This window comes from Crocodylus porosus, unplaced genomic scaffold (genome assembly GCF_001723895.1).
Source record: "Crocodylus porosus isolate Cpor-Errol unplaced genomic scaffold, CroPor_comp1, whole genome shotgun sequence".
In the NCBI taxonomy this organism is placed as follows: domain Eukaryota; kingdom Metazoa; phylum Chordata; order Crocodylia; family Crocodylidae; genus Crocodylus; species Crocodylus porosus.
In genome coordinates, this window is record NW_017728928.1 from 10078881 (window position 1) to 10099210 (window position 20330).

Here is a 20330-nt window from a genome sequence, read left to right on the forward strand (position 1 = left end):
AAAAACCCAAAAAACACAACCAGGTAAAGCCAGCGGCTGAGCCTTTGCTGTTAATACTGGAAACTCTTCAAAATGTAGCTGCAAATCGGATCCTAACTTCTCGTAACCCTGCCAAAAACACTATTATGAAAGATTAAATGTCACATAATGGGGGCTTTCCAATTTGCCAAGAGTGCAAGGAGCAGGGGAATAGAGCAAAGTCTCTCTGGAAAACAAAGAGTTCAACAATTGGAGGAAATGGAAAATCAGGCCCCTCTTAATATGACTTTAAAGCTGACACCAGAGTGATTATTTGCTTAGAAACACTTCTGATACCAGTTAGTGGGTGGGAAAGATAGTGTGATAAACAAATATTTGCATTTCTGTATTAGACTGAGAGTTTCCAAGTGAAATAATACCTTATTTAGCATGTTAAATACATTTAAATTTTGAGCCTGATCTTAATTACCTTTGAAGGCTATGGGAAGCCTTTAGCTTCACTAGGAAAAGGATTAGGGTCTCGTTTGTTTTTTGTGTTTTTTTACTTGCTCAGATGATCTCTTTAACAGCCTCAAGAGAAAAGCTGGACTAGACAGCTTATTTCTAGTTCTTTATTCCCAAGCCCAATACTTTCTGCTAAGATCTGTCATCTCATGTCCGGGGCAAGCAGGAGTTGCTTTCTGAAAATGCACTTTTTATCTGATCTGAAAAGTGAATCAGAGAATAACAGTGACAATAATCGGTTTGCTATCTACTGCATCTCGCTGGTCAAACATGTTCATTTTCAAACAAGCAGCTATTCCTTTGCTGTGAACTCAGCTGGTTTCTCTCACGTTACCAGTAGTAACATTTCGAAACTTAAGTCTGTATGTAGAAGGAAGTAGCCAGGAATAGTTATTCTTCAGTGCCTATTTTGGACTGCCTCCCAGTGTGAATACACTTAGTCTACATTAAGTCCGCTCACCAGCTATGAAGCTTTAAATGCACACTCTAGCTTGTTGCACAATAGCTTCCCTGTGTAGTCAACTTCTTAAAAAAACATTGTCAAGAGTTTTATAGAAGAAGCATGAGCCCCAGAGAACCAGAGCTCATGTTTCCATCACTGTATTCAAGCAGTTTGAACACTTGCAGAAAAGAGAGTGGGCAAGTAGACAGATGCTGTTTTTATGTAGCTCATATTCAGAGCAGAACTTTTCTTTATACGTGTAACATCTGTTGAGATAATTCAGAGACCAACCTCTGTTTGCTGAATGGTTAAAACACTTACTGGTTGCATTCTTCTTGTTGTTTATCCCACTCTTTTTGCAGCTGTCCAACGACCACTTTTGAGGTGTCCTCTTCATTCAGTGACCACAGGTCTTTTTCTTCAAGTGGCTTTTTGTAACCAAGAATTGCCATGCTACGTACAGAAAAACAATGATCATAGTCCAAATCAATTTTGGATGATAGATTTAAAAGTATCTGTTAATATGAGAAACCAGTTAGCTAGCAAAAAAAAAAAAAACACAAGAAAAAGAAAAAAGCAGATACATTTCTACATTAAAAGTAATAATCAGACCTGAAAGCAAAAACTGTATTATAAGTTCAACAGAATGAAGCCAAGAAGTTTAAGCCCAAGTTTGAGTTGAAAACCCTATTTTTAATATAAAAATAAAAACTTTTTAAAAGTCACAACTGAAAAAAAAAATCAATGAAAACCATTTTAAAACAATAACACCATTTGCAGAAGATTTCTGCATTGACATGCAAGTACAAAGATGTTAGGAAAATAAAAGAGCTAAACCTGATTCACGGTTTGAGTCAAATGCATGCAAAATCAAGCTTACACAAATGATTAAAGGAAAATTGGATTTTCCCCCAAAAGAACAAAAAATATTATTCTTCAATTGCATGGTCAGGATTAAGTTTTCAAACTGCTTAGAGGATACTTTCTCATGGGAATCATGCATTCAAATCCCTTTGGAGTTTTAAGCATCTCACTTCCTTATTAAAAATAGCTTTTCTGGGCTGTTACAATAGCTAATAAGATGACATTTCCAGGGCCATCAAAATAACTGTCTGTAAGACTGAGTCAAAAGCCCAGATCCCAACATGCTCAATCTTTAAGGGTGGCTTGAGTCTACATGTAAACTTTGCAGTGGGCTCACTGCCTTATTATGGGATGAACAAAAATTTTAGATTTGAATCCTGGTCTGAACTTTGCGTCTTCAACCCTCATATAACACCCATGGGTATTTACACACATGCTCCAGGAGGCGTGGAGGCGTGATTAAATTAGCACAGCTCTGAAGGCCATGCTAATTAAAAGCGCCCAGAGCATCAGGTGTATCAGTGTAGCTGTGCTGAAAAAGGGTTGCGGGGTGCTTTGAACTAAAAGTTGCCGAACAAGCTTCAATTTAAAGTGCCCCGCTGCCATTTTTCAGCGTGGGGATGCTGATGCACATGACACTGGATGCTGCTGGAGCACATTAATCTCCGTGCTCCAGCAGACTTGATTAATTGAGTCTCTCCCAATGCACTGGAATTGCAGTGTGTCGGAGCAGGCTCCCTGCACGTGTATAGGAGCCCTAGCATTGCCAGCTTTCATTTGCATGCAGAACTCAACTTTCTTTCCTTACTACATAGAAGAGTCCTTTGTGGAGAAGGAGTGGACCCTCATATGCAAATATCAACAGGAAATAAAATGCATTCCCCAAGTAGAATGAAGGTGGCTGGTATTATTCCTGTATTGCAGCATGTACTTATGACTACACAACTAGCTTTATTTACTGTTAGCTTTCCAGGATGATGTATGCAAAAACAGATCCTGATGTTCGCTTCGTAGTTATGCCACTTTTTGTTCCACCTCTACATTTCTGAAAGATAGTCTGGGTATCACTGGCCACTCCCAGACAGCTGTGAAAAATTCCTTCCCTACCACCACTGAAGTGCAGATACCCCTTGGGGTAAAAGAGCACGCGACACTGAACAACCAGGAGGGAAGTATTTGGGCCCAAGTAACTTTATCTAATACATAGTGCCAGAGTAATTTTTTGGTTGTCAGCTGTCCAGTATATTTTTTGCCAAACATGGGTTAAAAGAGTCTTGACAAGATAAGCTCACCTTGTAAACCACCAAAATGTTAACCTTGAAAGAAAGCCTGAATTCGACTCTGGACATGGATTCTGCATTTAGAAAAAATACCAACACGTTTGAAGTAAGATGGCTTTAAAAAGAACACAAGATGTTTGAGTCATTTTTTTGGTATATAGTGGAAAGCAAGTTCTGCACCATTCCCTAACATGATGTGAAAACAACTTCTTTCATTTGTCATCTCATACAGAGCTCCTTTCACTCCTTAATAGCCACAGCTCATGCTGTCTTTTAATCATACTTATATAAAATGAAATGTCATTCTTAGATTTCAGAAGAAATTAATTTTATACCTGAACATTCCCTCCCAGCTCGGTTCAAAAATAAATTCAATTGTGGGGACCATTTAAGAAAGGTTGAGTAGCAGTTTAACCTCTCAACATCGCTTGCTTTATATAGTAAGGTTATTCTACATCTCCTCAAAGCTCCTATGAAAACAGCTTACTATATTAATAGATGCAGACCCTCACAGGTACCTTTTGGAACAATCAACTTACATTTAAATATGCTAGTCGATGCCTATTTAAAAAATTGGAGTGGTAAATTAAGACAGCTGAGTGATGAGACCAGTAACCAACTTCTGGCATGACTGATCTGAAGTGGATTTGACCTGTAGATCTAGAAGCAAAAGTTTCTATGGCTCATTTCCTAGAACAGTCTCTCTCAACCAGAGGGTCACGGGAAAAATGGAGGGAAGATCACGAAATACTTAACATTTTGTTACCAATCTCAAGCAAAGAAAATTTCACTTTTTTCTTCCCCACCCACTTTTACCCTCCACAGGTAAGAACCCTCCACTGACCTCTTGAAACACATACCTGGAATAATTATTCCAGTTTATCATTGTTGGGAGTTTTTACTCTTATTTTTAAAATAAATACAAGAAGTCATGAGAACTTTCCTGATTTTGTGGAGGCCAATATACAACGATTGAGAAAACGTGCCCTAAGCCATCCAAGTGCTCTTTGTGTTTATTTTAAAATAATGGAGCTACAGTACAGTTAGTACTTTCTTGTTTGTGCTGCTCAATTAAGTCTCTAGAATATAGTCAGATAAAAAAGATAATACTTACCGGGTCTGTATTAACGGGGGAGAAAAATGGAGGCCTTTCTTTAAAGCATGAAAGGATCAACTCAATGATTATCAATACGAAGTAGATGTAAAACGTTACAAACCTAAATCTATCTTTCACCTGGCCCTGGAAAGAGAGCAAAGGAAGCAAAGGATTGCTTTCATTTGGCTGTGTGAGTTCAACATAAAGTAACATATTGAACTTCCTACTGCCAACCTGCTGTTTCTCTGGAAGTGAATCCTGCAAAACTAACTACCAGGAATAACTTTTACAAATGTGAGATATGTTAGGTAACGCGCCTAAATGTGTGCATCGAACTTCTAATTCTAAACTTCTAACTTCTGAAGTCCTGGTGACTCCATAGGATTTATGTAGAATTTCTTCTGCATACGGCTGCTTTCATGATCCTTAGGGGTTCCCCAAGATGCTTTGCAGGGTCATGTCTTTAATGCAGAAACACAGGACGGCTGCACCACCCCACACCAGATCCATCAAGTCCTGCCTCCTGTCTCTAGCAATGTGCAGTGCCAGGTGCTTTCGGAGGAAGATGCAAGGAACTGTGTGTTGGACAATTACATTATCATTTGCTGTCATTTTCTTGTCAACCCCCAGAAGTTGAGTGGGAAGGCTGATATCTGATATCACTGATTCCCAAAACTGTGGCCGGCAGATAACACTGGGTCCTCTCCACCACCCTGTTGATTAAAAGTTTGATTACAGTGCACAGTTGACTGCCAGAGATGTTGACGGTTAGCAGTGCTCTGTTGGCTACGGGAACTCAAGAACCACTGCTTTAAAGAGTTTTTTAAAATCCTGCCTAACATAATGCTGGATGTTCTCACTGTCCATACAAAAAGCCTAATCATTAAATGTCAGGATGAGGGGGCTTCTAGCCCTTGGCAACTGCAAGACCAGTGGAAGAGATGTTGTCCAGGGTTTTGTTTTAAAGCTCCATGTCTACAGGGTACCCAAGCTTCACATTTAGTTTTGCTAAAGAATTTGTCACCAATAAAGACTCTTCCATCATGATCTAATTCAGTATTTTTACTTTTTTGACCGTCTTTTTTTTAAATTAAAACAGAATTGTATCCACCCAGGTGAATGGTGGGAGGTGGCAGAGGAAATTCATTGTTACTGTACTTTTCAAATTGAATAGTCTAAATTAATATTGCATAGACTGCCATTTACAGTTTAATTCAATCTCTACTGGAGTGCTTCATGCACTTTACCATATCAAGATCTCTCCTACTGAGAGAATAATAATAACAGTAATAACCAACTAGGATTATTATTATTAAAAATAATCAAATTATTTGCTATATGTCTACAAGGCAAAAATAGCACTCACGAACATTTTAAAAATACTCTTCTCACCAGGCCTGAGATGACCTGATCACTGAAGCAATACAATTTATTTATTTGTGACATGGGAATTGATAAGGGATCTGGCAATCCCTCCCTCACCGTGACAGAACCAACTCTGTGTGTAAAATGGGAATCGTAACAGCCAAGCTTTGTTTTTCTTCTATTAACTTTGGGCTTTCTGGTAAAAGCCGCTGTAGGAGTCAAAAGCCTGTTCCCGCATCAAGGATTTTATAGAGTTGTGCAAGGCAGCCAAACTGTTCAGACTCAGGAGGACAACTTGAAGCCTAGATTAATTTCTTTGCTCACTACTCAGTCTCTTTTAAAAGGCAGACATTGCTGCACACTGTGCACTACGTATGAACTTGCTGCAGCACTCAAATTCCTGCCAACGTAGCCTCCAGCGGGACATCACTTAAACATCCCCACTGGATTATACTGATGTAAAGCAACACACTCCCTCTAATTTAGAGACTGAATCAAGGTACTAACACCAAACTTCCCTTTCTTCTCTGGCAAAATTCATATTGAGATCTCAGTCTGACCCAGGTGACTCCTTCTCCCAAGCCAAGAGACACTTCCCTAGACTCCCCTAGAATCACTTGCTTACCTGTGTCGTTGCAGTCATGATTTTCGATCGGAAGGGACCCAGAGCACAGAGGATAGATAGAAACCAGAACACAATGAGTATGCCAGAGGACTGTACTCCACGCAGTCGTTCGTACTGAATGAGGATCGCAGCTAACAACTGCAAAGAGTAAATGTGGAAATGCATGAATACACATCTCACGGCTCTCCCTAGTTGCTCTTTCACTGTGTGCCCATAAGAAGACCTAGCAGCTGCATCACCATTGTCATGGCAGAGCCTCCACTACAAACTTAACTGCAAACTATGACTGTAAAAACCCAGCTCGTTTCAATGAAAGTCAAAAGGCAAAACTTTCTTTTGCCAAGAGTGTCCTTAAGGAATAAATTGTTCTCCTTGTCTTCAGAGCCCTTGGTTTTTGAGTTTTGTTTCTACTTTTAAACTACAGGTTATTGTGTCTGCACTCAGGAACTGCTGTGATTATTAGGGATACAGGTTTTAAACTCTCCACACCAGGTCACTTCTCTCCTGTAGGCAGGTAAATCAAAATTTGTTGCGTTTTTAATTTTCCACAGGGAATTAAAAGCTTAATGAATCAATGTTTCACCTTTTGGTGCACAACTCAAAGCCAGTTTGAGACCTGAAGCCACTATGAGACCTTAAGCAACAGGAATTTGGTTTCTGCCCAGTTAAGAACGTGCCTAATTTGGGCTGTCCAGTCTGACGCAGCCTGATACGGTGTGCAACAAAGCACAAGCTTTGGTACATTATTGCCCAGCTCAGATGAGGTCAAGACCAACCTAACATAAAACACAAATTGCTTCTCTCCAAACAAGAACCACAGTTAGGGCAGAGCAGCAACATTTTTCATTAGCAAATCTGTGATGCAGAACAATCCCTTCCATTGCAAGGTTTTAACCTGACAGCTTCAGGGCTCATTGAGGTGGAGATAGCCTACACTTAAGGCTTTCTAGAGAAACCCATATTTTTCATGCCCAACTGAAATATTAGCATTTTAGGTTTAACAAGGCTATTTTTAATTAGAGAGAATAATTAATGATGCTGAAATGTGCCAGACTGATTGTTCTGCCAGCGCGTCATGTATCAGCTACAAAGCTACACGGCAGCAGACAAAACCAGCACCTCTGCTCCCTGCACCAACATCTTCCTACCATGTCAAACCCATGAGAAAGAGATCAGCTCCAGGGCTGGGAGAGCAATTCATTTTTCAAGTTCATTCAGTCCTTCTGCTTTCTCCCAACATTGCCAAAATAGGGCCAATGCAAGGGGCTGTCCTGATTCACAGGATTCTCCGGTTTAAAGCAGAACACAATATATGACTCCTACCCCATTCATTTACTGGTGCTTATTTTGTCCCAGTGAACAGTATGGTTGTTAATTACTATTACTAATTGGAAACCGATACCTACCATTGTGATGCCAAGAATTAGGGGAGTTACAAAATGGACGGGGTGTGGAGTTCTGCTTTGCAGGAGTTCATGAAAAGAATAGAACAAGTCCGCCCAGCAGACGCACCAAAGCAGAACACCTAAAAACTAAAAGAAATGTAGTGTTAACTGGGCAAGGCATTTGATTCGTTCCCTCTCCATATGCAGAAACAGGGTTTGCAGCACCCTACACTTGAGCTGTGAAACGCTGATGTAAACCAGGTGGGGATCCTAGTATCAATGGAACTGCTGCAACAGTCACTAGCTGAGGATCTTGCTTCATTTATTTTTGTAGGGGTGATAAATGTGATCAGGGTTAAGACTAACAGCTATCTGTTTTCTGCAGACAGACTCCAATTAATTAGAAATGGCTGGATATTGATTTGAAAGAGATGCATCTAGTGATGCATACTCTGGACAGGGAGGCCAGAAGTTGACCCTTGGATTGACTCCATTTCCCTGTCCAAGCTTTTAATGTGGCACTGGACAAGCTTTTAACTTTCCCTCCTATTGTTTGGGCAATGAGGATAATAATGACAAGTCAATACCTTTTAGGGATATAATGGGAATTAGAAAATGTTCAGAAAGTACCTGAAACTGGGACAGATCTCTGTGTCATTGCTAATTATAAACAGACCTGAAAAATAACTTGGAAAGTCCCCAACTGTGATTGCACCCATAAAGTAAAAGTCACTTCTGAGAAGTGGCCTTAATGTGACGGCCATGTGCCAATGATAGCCTCAATGTAGAGATTAAATGAGGACTATACGGTCTGAAGCAAGTCTCCTTCTAGCAAAGTGAACTGTATCCTGTAGACTAGGTGTGTTCTTGTGGTTCACATCAGGCCACACTCTCAAGTCTCTGGGACAGCATTGCCAAAGCGTGCAATTTTATCATGGGTTTCCTGAAATTTGGCAGTTGTCTTAAAATCCTGGAGCAGAGAAATGTGTGAGAATGTCAACATTCATTAAAAAAAATGGTTTTAATCCTCATGGTTGTGGGGGAAAGCTTTGAACTGTTTAAAATACAATACCTAAGGGCATCCAGAAGGCTCAAAAATCACACAGCAACTGAAATAAATCATAAATGTACTAAGATTTTTAAAAATAAAGCCTCACGGGTTTTAAACCAATCTCAGGATTTGGGGTAGGCCGATTTAGAATCGTCCAATACTTGGGGTTGGCAACACTGCAGAAGTCTTCAAGCACGCAATCCCAACCTGAAGGGCATTAATATTGCTTATGTAGCTGTAATCTGTACTAGGCTTACTCTCTTCATTGTAACCCTCTCTCCCTTCCCCTCCTTTTGTTCACTCCCTTCATTTGGTGCATCACATCTGAATGTAAGTTTGAGGGAAGAAAGGTCAAAATTTATGGTGGTGGCAAACAAGCCAAGGCTTGTTACATCCCTGGCAAAGCTTCCTGATGCCTCAGTGTTCAGTATCTATGCAAAGTATTTCTTTATAATCCATCTAATTAACTGATTAGGTCATGTGGAACGTGAAGCAAAAGATGCCTGTCCAGCTTCCTAGCCATCTGCTTAGCTCTTGTGTCAACCTTCCCGTTTACTACCGAAGTATTCATTTCTTAATTGTGTGTATACGTAAAATAAGGGGAAAATGATGACGAGGATCAAGAAGGGACAATTTAGAACCATATTTGCTAGGTTACCTTGGTAGGGCATATACCTAGATCAAAAAAAACCAACAGGAGACATAAGGGACACGGCATTTACACAGGCCCATGAACAAGTGGGTTGGTAAGCATCAAGCCTTATGCTTTCAGGCTGAATTCTTTTCACCAGAATTTCGGCGCCTGGTGAAAAGATTCTCCTTGTTATCAAACACTGTAAAGCTCTTAAAACCATAATCTACAGAATATCAAGGAACTTCCATACCCGGTTCCCCTTTACTTGCAGTTCGCCTTCAATTTGCATTTCTTTGCTTCCATGCAGATATGTGAACCCCCTCCCCCTCCAAAGGCACAGCGTTTTGCAGAGAGTTGCAGAAAGATCCTACCGTCTTGAACCTGCTCAACACAGACAGTACGATGTATCCTCTCTTGTAGTGTTTCAGATAAAGGATATAAAAAGGGAAGGCCGTCCAGAGGTAAATACTGGGCATCCAAGCAAGGACGGTATTCTGAAAACATGGTGTTAGGTCTGGATTATCAGTTTGCACTGTAATGTTTGAATCCTGCAGAAAAGACATAGTAAGAAAATTTTAGTGGGGAATTTCTTGACCTCAACAGATGTTTAAAGAAACTGCTTCCAGATACTGCTAGGGTAAGCAAGGACCCTAAGGGCTTTTCAAAAGGGACACGTTCAAGATTCTGTAATACCTGTTCCAAGATGAAGGTTAAGAATAGTAGTTACAAGTACTGTGTAACCCCAACCAATATTTTTTACTTAGTAGAGCCCAACCTGCATACTGCAATAGTTACTTCTGTCTTCATACCTTAGAACTGCATTTACATATTGTATTGCACAAATTATCACATTTTCAAGTTTTCATATTGGCTTAGCTTTATTCAAAAGCCATCAGAACTTGCAGCTAATGGCGTGCCAGCATTTACTACAGTATTCATAGTACACCCAGGCTGCAAAATACCTTTTACAGGACGATCACAGTGAAATCCTAAATTTGAGAACTTATCTGACAAGACTGATCTGCACCAAGGGAGATCATCAGGTTTAAACCAGCCAACTGTTGGTCTGAGTATCTGGACAGAGGCTGAACTGATGAGCAAAATCCTGACCTTCTTATTCATAACCATGGAATGATAATTCAGTTTATTTTAAACAAAGCCAAAGCAAGTGAGCACGGTTTACAGGGAAGGAGAATGTGCTTCCTCGTAAACATTTCAAACTACATTCTCCATCTGCGATCCCAGATGTTGCAAGTCTTATTTTGCAGTTTATAGTTACTGGCTACAAACACGGTCTGGAAATTCAGACCCCACAAGCGGGTAGCGGAGCTGACTATTTTTTATGTTAGAACTAAGATATAAAAATGACCTAGTGGTCTGATCTTAACTTGGAGCTGATAAAATTAAGATCTACCTATGTGTAAGTCACATACACCTGTCTGATTCTTTCTCCGCTTTTTGGGTTGTTGGTTACCAACATAATTAGGGTTGCACAATTAAATTAACCCCTGGTAAATTTGTAACTCTTCCAGAAGCTATCTTCTTCAAAAGCGTTTCTTGGGTCTACTGCTACATTTTCTTCCAAATGAAAAACCCCCCCAAAACTCCATAGAAATTCAGAAGGCAACAGCTGCTGTTTGAATGAAGCAGTTGCAATCAGCTCATAAGGCTTAGAGCAGTTTAGAGCAGTAGTTCCCAAACTTTTTAGGCTTGAATTGTCTTGGAAAATGCCAGCTCTTAGCTTTTACTCACTTTTTGACTATGGGAAAATAAAAGAGCAACTCTTTTGTTGTAAGGAACTCAGGAAGACGACAACAGGAAAGAATGCTTTGGATGCTGTGGATGTCTATGTGAAATCGCTGCATTTATATTATGAATAATGTGTAACTGCATACTAATAATGCTAGTATTGTGTGGCACCCTTAAAAGGATTTCACGTCACCCCTGTTGAAAATCACTAGCTTAGAATAACCAAACGATCACTATGGTAAGGAACTAGCAGAGACATGCTGTATTTCATCAGGCCATGTAGCATATGAAATAGTTCCTTTGAATAACAGCTACTAGACCAGACACATTTCTGGCTGGCATTCCTACGGCTTGATACTGCAGCTTTTGCAAAGATGATAGGCAGATGGCAGGGAAACCCAGAAGCGGTGTGAAGTGGCCCAAAGCCCGGTGACTTGGACTGAGTTGCACCCTTCAGAGCCAATGTTTCTATTTGGCCAACTGAGGAAAAAAGCCCAGTTTGAAGTACTGTACAGTATTAGACAAAAGTTTGGTAGGGATGAGGGAGCAGGATTCCTATTTCACCCAAACCGGTTTGCCTATCCCTAGAGGCAATCTCTGTCGTGTATAAAGCCGGCATAATAAACCAAGCAACGACAATTATGTCGTTACAGTATGACCCAATTAAAAAACCACAAACAAAATTAAAAAAAACAACCCACACACCACGCTATACACCGATCTCTCACGCTTCACCTTTCTGTGGGAATATTCACTGCCGCTCGGAGGACAGTAGCGACACTCAGTACTGTTAACGCTGTCTGGCTCCTAAACGAGCCTGGTCAGAGCTCCAAATTTCACGTTTCCCTTCACCGAGCCTGGCTGGAACATGAGATGCCCGTCCAAAGGGACACTTTTGTTTGAATGCAGGAAGAAGTCTATTAAAGTTATTTTAAGCAAGATCCTTCTTTCCTATTTAAACAGGATTTTGTTTGTAATTGGGCATGTGTATTCTTCACCTGCCTGTTAAGTCTTCCTGTTGGAGAAAGCCCAGAGGGGAAGAAGCTAGAGAAGAGCGAGGAGAATTAGAAGGACATTTCTTGTAGAGTATATAAAGGAAAATGCTGGGCCCCTAAACTTAACTCTTTTTATGTATATGATTATGCCAAAACATACAGAAATGGGTTTCCCTAGGATCTACCAGAAGCTTATCCAAAGATTGCCTTCGAGGTGCAGATTGCTCAGGGCCATTAACTTGCTTAAATGCGGCAAAAGCAAACACACTGCTGAACAGGGCTGTTCAGAAAAGCATTCTGTTTTTCACCAATTTCAGGATTTTCAGATTGGTTTTAATTGCCATGGAGAAGAAAATAAGACTCTCGCATTGTTATGAAGAAACACGAATGAGATGCCCACCCTCCCTCAAAGCCAACGGGACGGGTATCAAAGACACTCATGTAGGAGGTAGGAGATGCCCACCCTCCCTCAAAGCCAGCGGGATGGGTATCAAAGACACTCATGTAGGAGGTGGGAGACACAAGTCTCTGCTCATCTGATCTGGTGCAACATCTTGGACCTGGGTCTCAAATGGCCCTGCTGATTGGGCCACTGGCTATTTTGGGGGGCATGTGCTATTCTGCACCTGATTAACCATGCTGACAAGATTTAAGTTTACTTGAAAAAATATGTTTCTGGGAAAATTTTCAACCTTCATACATTACCATTTCCTGCCAAGAAACTATGTCACCAAAAAGAAAAACCAATTCCAGCCAACTCGACTTGAAACACAGGAGAGGCCCACTGAAAGACACGGTGGTCCTAAATTCCTGAAATGCATTGGCAAGGAGTATGCATGTAGATCACCTAGTTTGTCTTGACTCAGTAAAACATTAATCTTATAGCTATGAACTTCACAACAAGGGAACCTGGAGCACGGGGCGACTTTTCTGGTCTTTTATAGAACGTAGCAATTTTCAGGGAGGATTGTTACACTTTAAAATGAATCAGAATCTGCTATACTCATGATGTAAATTCCAACATCTGCCCCAATGATTCATTCTGAGGCACACTTCAACTTACCCCGTCTATCATAACTCAGCAGAAATATAAGAAGATTTTGCTGTGGTTAAAGTAATGAGATGCATATGATTGCAAAGAAGGTCTTGCACTGCATCTCTCAAATGGCCACATCCTTTGTCTCTACCCTCCCGTGTCCTAAACCCTGTTCTACGGAGCTGATAGCAGGCTCAAACAACCCAGCCAGAGTTTGACTCTGACCCACAATGCCCAGGATGGGAACCTTTGAGCCCAGGGATGTTTGGATTTGGTGTTTTGGTTGGTCCTACTAGAGACAGACGGTCGATTCATTGAATTTAGATAGACTGAAGCTAGAAATAGATGTCGCCCAATGAAGTGGATCAGCACTGTTGTTGTCCCAGCACTGGTGACCTACTTCACCGGATGACACATCACCCACTGATCTTGCAGAACAACGGGCCATGTGTTCCCCCCTTACAGAGATGTGCCCCAGGCAGCAGTCGCCTGCTACAGCACATCAAACTTCCCTAGCTTCCTTTCCCCTTTCCAAAAGAAAGTACCTATTGAAAGGTCACTTCTGCATTTTGACATGCCTGTAATGTAAACAGCAGTTCAGTTTGATCCACACTGAGCTATTCACATAGGGTCCCTTAGGAGAACGAGCCATTAGCTTAAAGCCAGGTGCAAAAAAAGCCAGCACACAATGCAACCCCCCTACTCACTGCTCTGAAGGAACCTGAGAAAGACAAGCTGTGGTCTTGTTCTCTGCTTTAAATCTTATCTGGATGACAACACGGGAGAAAGGAATGAGGTTAATGCGTTTTAAACAGGAATCCCTTGTACTGCCTTTGGTCACGATGTGGATGCTGCTGCCTTAATGTCCAACTGCAATTCCTGTAAGCCTGATGTAGGGGGAGCCTAATGATTCTCGTTGGGAATCTGGGAAATTATTTTCAATATATTAATTCCTTAGTACAATTGTTTTTCTCTCGCTTTTTCAAGAAAGTACTGGAGTTCAGGCAAAGCATGGGAACCAAAGGGAAACACAACTTCAGGCTCCTGCAAAATCGGTTGCTATACAAACGCTGGCATCCTAATGGTAAAATCACGCCGGTACCTCATATTCGCACAACAGACAAGGTTAATATGTGCCATTCTGTTGACTCTTCTTTATTGCTCTTTACTGAGCTACTTAAGGCAAAAGTGACTGTGGTAGCAGAGGGAGAAAACCAAGGAAGAAAGGAGAGGAGAGGGAAGTTGGTAAACAGAGGTAATGAATCCATAGCTCCGTAGGCAAGTTACAGACCATAACAGATCTTGTTGAAGCATCCATGAAAAAAAAAAGAAAAAGAATTTACAGGTTTCCCTCGCTTTATGTGGGTTCTGTATGTGTGAATTCGCTCTTATGAAATTACCCTTTTTATACCAAAAATACGTTATATGCATATTCACTAGTACGCGACTGGTGTGGTGGAAGCCTGCACTCAGCGGCTTTGGGCGGTGCACTGTGGGAGTGATGGGCACCAAAATATAGCCTCCCGTGTGGATCTGTGCCCCGTGCTTGTTGTATGCGACATGTCTCTGTAGCTGCCATCCCCATTATGGCTTCAAGGCGTCCCGCAAGGCGTCTCCTACCCCTCTCCCTGGGCTAGCGTGCATTGTTTGCTGGTAGTGATTACCAAACTCGTAAAAGTGGTAGAAATGGGTCTGGGAGTCAGTACAGTCGAGGTCTTGGAACATACCCCTATTTGTTACATTGTAAAAGTGGGGTCCCTTTATGTGAATTCGAGTTACGCGGTTTTCCAGGAACACACGTACAGCATGAAGTGAGGGAAACCTGTATCCTGACAGTAAGTGCTGAAAAGACACCTCGCCACCATATGCTTCCCCTTAGAGATAGGCCAGTATTTTGCTAACAAAGTTCACTCCAAATTCAGGCAATATTTTTACTGAATTCAATTTTGATAACAGCTCCTCTCTCCATCCTGTATCCTCCCTCCTCACCATGGCACGGAGACGGGTGTTAAGCTCCTGTCTGGATCCCAGACCTTTTTTTTTTCTTTTTTTTTGTTTTTTTGCACCGGTCCTGGAAGCACTGCAATACCAGGTCAATGCATGGAGTGGATGGAGCACGCTTCGGTTCCACCACCCAATACCAAAAAGAATCAGCTCAATATAGACCTCCTATGGAGGACATATCAGAGACAATTACCCTGGGGAGCTCAAGCCCTCCCACTTGATGCCACCACTGTCTGGGATGGAGGCTCAGACCACTCCTAACCACCTCTCACTTCTCCATCTGCAAAGTAAGGGCTGTAACGCTTTCTTTCCTTCACCTTTCATCTTACCTATTTAGGCTGTGAGCTCTTCTGGGCAGGGACTGTCTTACCAACCCATCCATAGATACGTATGTTGCAGGGAGGACCCTTCAGGCACTTCCATAATATGAATGGTAATGCAAAAAATTAACACCTGCCCAGCACTGCTAGTGAGCCACTGAGGTCCAGAAACCCTCGGGCATTTTTAGAACAAAAGCATGCCCATGCCTGAAAAGCACGTCACCCTTATACAGAGAAGAGACAACATGCTTCATTGATTGCGAGATGACAGCAGCCCAACCTATTTCCTCCACTTAACTCCATAAATGAAAGCCTTGCTAGGGCAAGGGTAATGGCATTATCTATTGCTTGCAACTGTATCCTGGCAACTTTGCTTGTCAAAGGTGGGATGGAGGAAAGGAGAGCTTAGATTACTACAAAACACACATGGCTCGGGTTGACATTTTTTTTTTTCATTTATAAAATACACTGCAATGTTTGTTCGGCGTGCTCGTGAAGGGCACTGTTGAGAACAATGCGTTTTCATTCCACAGAGTGAAAACTTTAGGATTTCTTTCATGGTTTATTTTAGTGTTCAACTGACCTTACTCAACTTAATCTGCTAGACAAAACTCTAAACCATATTCTGCCTTTGGATATAGTCACAGGGCTCCATCAGTAGTATGTCTCCCTCTCTCATGTGTGCATGCTCACGCAGCACTGCCAATCCCATGCAGTAAAAGTCACGCATCAGGGCTACAAAAATCAGACTGACTTTCACAAACCAGGATTTTGAAACTGCAACAGTAAATTTGTGGTCGTTTTTCCTTTGCCTTGTAGTGCCTGAGCATTTAGGCTTGGTGTGCTTTACGTTTCAAAGTATTTACTTACAATTCTGAGGGATGAAACCATTTAAGAAAAAAAGACAGACATGAGATACTGCTAAACCACATGATTCCTGGAGCTGTGGCTTTACAAAATGCATCAAGTGTCGCAAGCCATGTGACAGAATTACAAGGGCCAGCAACACTGCACACATGTGTGCAGCTAAGGATGTAATCTGGCTGACTGCAAGAGGATAAACTGCAAGTACACCTACGTCACTTAGCAATATCATGACTTGACTCGCAGGATAAGAAGGTAAGAAGTGCCACACTGGGTCAGACCAATGGTCCATCTAGCTCAGGATCCTGTTTCTGACAGTATAGATGCTATAGGAAGGAAAGCACTGAACCAGACTCTCTAGAGTGATCTATCCCCTATTCAATATTTTCCCTGGCATCCACCGTCATCAATTTAGAGATGCTTGTGGAAACAGCTCTAATTCAATCTGTTCAATAACCATGAATAGATCTATCATCTATGAGGATGTCACCGCCTTGGACAGGGGGCAGTACGGTCTGACTGAATTAAGACGATATCTCATTCATCAAAAACAGGGGTATAAGTGAAGGGAGCTGGGGTAACTGTTTCTAGAGTCAAGCCCAAAGTGACTTCAGAAAAATTATCAATGTTATAGAGGGCAAAGAAAGAAGAGCTCTGTCCCTTGCCTTACGCAGGCCTCCTCCTACTCAAAGCATCAGGGCAAGTGAGCAAGTTGCTGTGCTTCAATGAGGCAATCAAAAGGAGGGGTTCTTCAGTTAAAAGACTTCCAACATCCTTCAACTGAGAAAAGTGGTGGAGGCTGGATCATCTGAACAGAAAAAAAAAAAGACTGAGGGATGAAAACAACTGCTCCACACCATGACCGAAATCATGGAGATGAGAGAAAGAGCCTGTGGCATATCACACCTTAGAAAACGAACCCTCCCCCACCTGTGCGACCTTTACACTAATTTCTTTTACCTTGGCTGAACATGTTCTGATGCAGGCAAAGTGGAGGAAGGGAAATATGGGGTCTGACTGTCAGACTGATAATCTTATCGTGGAAAAAGCAAAAAGCGGAAGTACCCTACACACAGTCACGTTGTTCTCTCGCTGAGCAAACCGCTTGCGTGCATGTCATATCTCTTGTGCAACATGAACCAGCAGCGTGAATGGCACGGTTATTAAATGGTTTTAAGTGTCCAGGCATAACCTCCACCAAAACCTAGCCGGAACGAGAACTGATGTTTCTGAACCTAAGTAGTTAAAAATCAATTATCTTGACATTCTTCTTTAACACTGTTTTGGTTCCCGTTGTCTTGCACAGTATCTTTCTCCACCACATTTGTTTTTATGCACAGAAATTAATTTATTGCTGTCTCTTCCTGATAAAACAGAACAGGGCTCACCAAGTCACAGCCTGAAGGCTGCCCGCAGCCCATGAGGACATGATTTGCAGCCCCTGGGCTCTACCAGAGGCCACAGGCTCCTTCCCTGCTACAGGGGTAGGAATAAGGGTGGCACAGGCCATGGCCAGGGGCTGGGGGGAGGTTGTAGCCAGCCAGGGAGCTGGGAGTGAGGGCTAAGGGGGTATCATACAGCAGGGAGGGCACCCATGTGAGCACCAGGGCCGGACACAGACATGGGTGAAGCGGGCAGCCGCCCGCGGCCCAGACAGAAAGGGGACCCAGGAATAGTAATTTTTAATATTATTATTATCATCACCATCACCATTATCTCTGGCAAAGCGCGGCCTGATACTAAAAGTTTGCCCAGGGCTGCCAGGAGTCTAGTAGGTGCTGGTGGGCATGGTGTAGCCAGGATCCCTTGGCCCACATGGTATGTGGCCCCCCATTACTTAGAAGCTGACCAGCTCTGGAATAGAAGATACAACTTTCAGAGTCCAACTCTCCAGCCCTCATTCAGCTGGGGCCCTCATCTCGATCAAAAGCATCAAATCCATACTAACAGGCCAAAATGTGGCCTCATAAAGTAGGATCACCAAGTATTTTGGGGTTTAATCTGCAAAACCATAATAACGGGTAAGCTTTCAGCTGCACCTAAGAGACTAAGGAACCCAAGCCTTATTGAAAGTCAGTAGGACTCAGATTCCTAAGTCACTGGACCCAAATCTACATGGACATTTCGATGTCTACCTACATCTGAGCCCTATGTACTATTTTGGGGGTTTTTTGGGGGGGAGGGAGGGAGGGAATACCATATTCCTTGGTACTTACTTTTCAACTTGAAAATGCTTAGAAAAACAACAGTAACTGCAAAATGGAGACCTAAATATTTTTAAATATTAGGTGTTCTAAATATTTAAATGATGGGAGACTTTGTTTTTTTCTGTAAAAGGACATTTTTGGGGGGGGGAAAAAAATTGTGCAGGCCAGTAATGTGTATACAATATGAACTAAAGCGTTCCTTGTGGGGTGGGAGGAAAAGGAAAAATAAAAAAGGAAACAATAATTGATAAAATGGTGAAAACCCCTGGATGGCCCTGTTCAGTCTCACAGAAGAGCAGTGAAAATAAGAAAATGGAACCAGATTTGAAGGTCTTAGATTTCAAAACTACATTTGGAAAAAAAAAAAAGAAGAAAGAAAAGAAAAGCATTTCTCAAAAAATTTGGAAATGGCTAAAAAAAAGTTACTTTTCAGACTAAAAATGGCTTATCATTCGAAGACAGATTATGAATTCATTCTTTTCTTCCCCAATATATTTTAATAAAAACACTTTGTAGAGTATGCACAGGCATTTGAAACAGCAGTCAATAATGTGGGTTTTATGGTGTTGATTGTTGCCCCTGGATCATACACTAACAACTGTAACACATTATTTATATAAAATGCATCTCCTAAGATGTCTGGCTGCTGTTACTGCTACACACAAACACACACTTTCGCTCAGACAAGTATGGAGTGATTGCATACAAGCTATAGCATTAGCCAGGAAGGGAGAGATTTATAGCCAGGAGTTAAACATAGCTGTAGCATATTAAGAAAATGAAAGATCTTGGTTCCATAGGTCTTGCAAAGCACTTTACACCTTTATTTTTAAAACCCCAAGGTTTCTTAACTGAATCTGAATACACTGCAATCAAGTATATGGAACAGAAGAAAGTCTCCAGTAATAAAATACTCTGAATCTAATGAGGAGCACAAGTGACGTGAAATGCTTTATGGTTTTAGCTGTAGTGATGTAATGAACAATGCCATGATTGTTATGTCCACGTGGTCCTAAAATGACTCCACATTTCATTGCAGATACAGGCAAAATTTATAGAACTCATAAGTTCTGGCTGCTCAGGGTTTTACACCCCCTCACTTAAGCTAAAAAGATCAATGTTTTGGCCGGGTTTTATGCCCTCTTAAAAGCTGAAGGCACTCACTTAGCTCCAAGTTTCACAATGAAAACCAATCTCCCTGATGATTTTTAAGCCTCAATTAGAAGTCAGACAGTCCTGGGACCACGTCTCTCTCTCCCTCTTTCCTGAGACACTATCCTTACTCCTTCTACTGCACATTCCCAGCGCCAGATCCTCTCCCTTTCCCCAGGAAAGCATTCATAGGGTTCTTCTGGGGCTTTGGGACTACTACCCCTACTCGGAGAAAACGGGAGGAAGAAAGGGGAGTAGGTCTGTTGATCTCAATAGGCAACACAAAGCCTCTCCCATTAAGTAGACACTTTCTAGACATTTTCTGGCTGGGCCCCTTCTCCTGCTAATACTTTTATCGACCATCTGGACCCTGAGAGAGCCTGGGGCTCCCTGGAGCTAAGGAATAGGCCTGTGTGAAGCACCTAGTGTTCGCTTTGGATTTGGATTCGGCCGATTTGGGGGACAACAATTCGATCTGGCGATGTGTATCACTGTCCCGAATCAATTCAGCTGAATCTCTGAATCAGCCAGGCCCAGCCCCTCAATGGCTGCCCCGCTGCCTACCCCAGCTCTTTCCTGCCTATGCAGGGGTCGGACTCGATGATCTACTGAGGTCCTTTCCAACCCTAACATCTATGAATCTATGAAAGAAAAGGCCCCAACTCAGCAGGTGCTGCTGGGTGGGTGGGGAGGCGATCCCCGCTGCCCCCCACTGCCCCACGCTGTGTGGGAGGCTCTGCATCTGCCCCCCAAGCCCCCTCCCCACTGTCCCAGCCCC

General features: G+C 42.0%; 1 protein-coding gene across 1 annotated transcript in view; it reads right to left on the reverse strand.

Annotated features, from left to right (window-relative positions):
* CACNA1G (calcium voltage-gated channel subunit alpha1 G) overlaps positions 1-20330 on the reverse strand; it is a 230784-nt gene that overhangs the window by 35439 nt on the left and 175015 nt on the right. The window contains exons 35-40 of the mRNA XM_019542480.1: positions 9597-9773; positions 7562-7687; positions 6156-6293; positions 4184-4309; positions 3082-3143; positions 1247-1378 (exon numbers count right to left, since the gene is read on the reverse strand). Of these exons, the coding sequence (XP_019398025.1) occupies positions 1247-1378; positions 3082-3143; positions 4184-4309; positions 6156-6293; positions 7562-7687; positions 9597-9773 (761 nt within the window). The remainder of the gene's footprint in view (positions 1-1246; positions 1379-3081; positions 3144-4183; positions 4310-6155; positions 6294-7561; positions 7688-9596; positions 9774-20330) is intronic.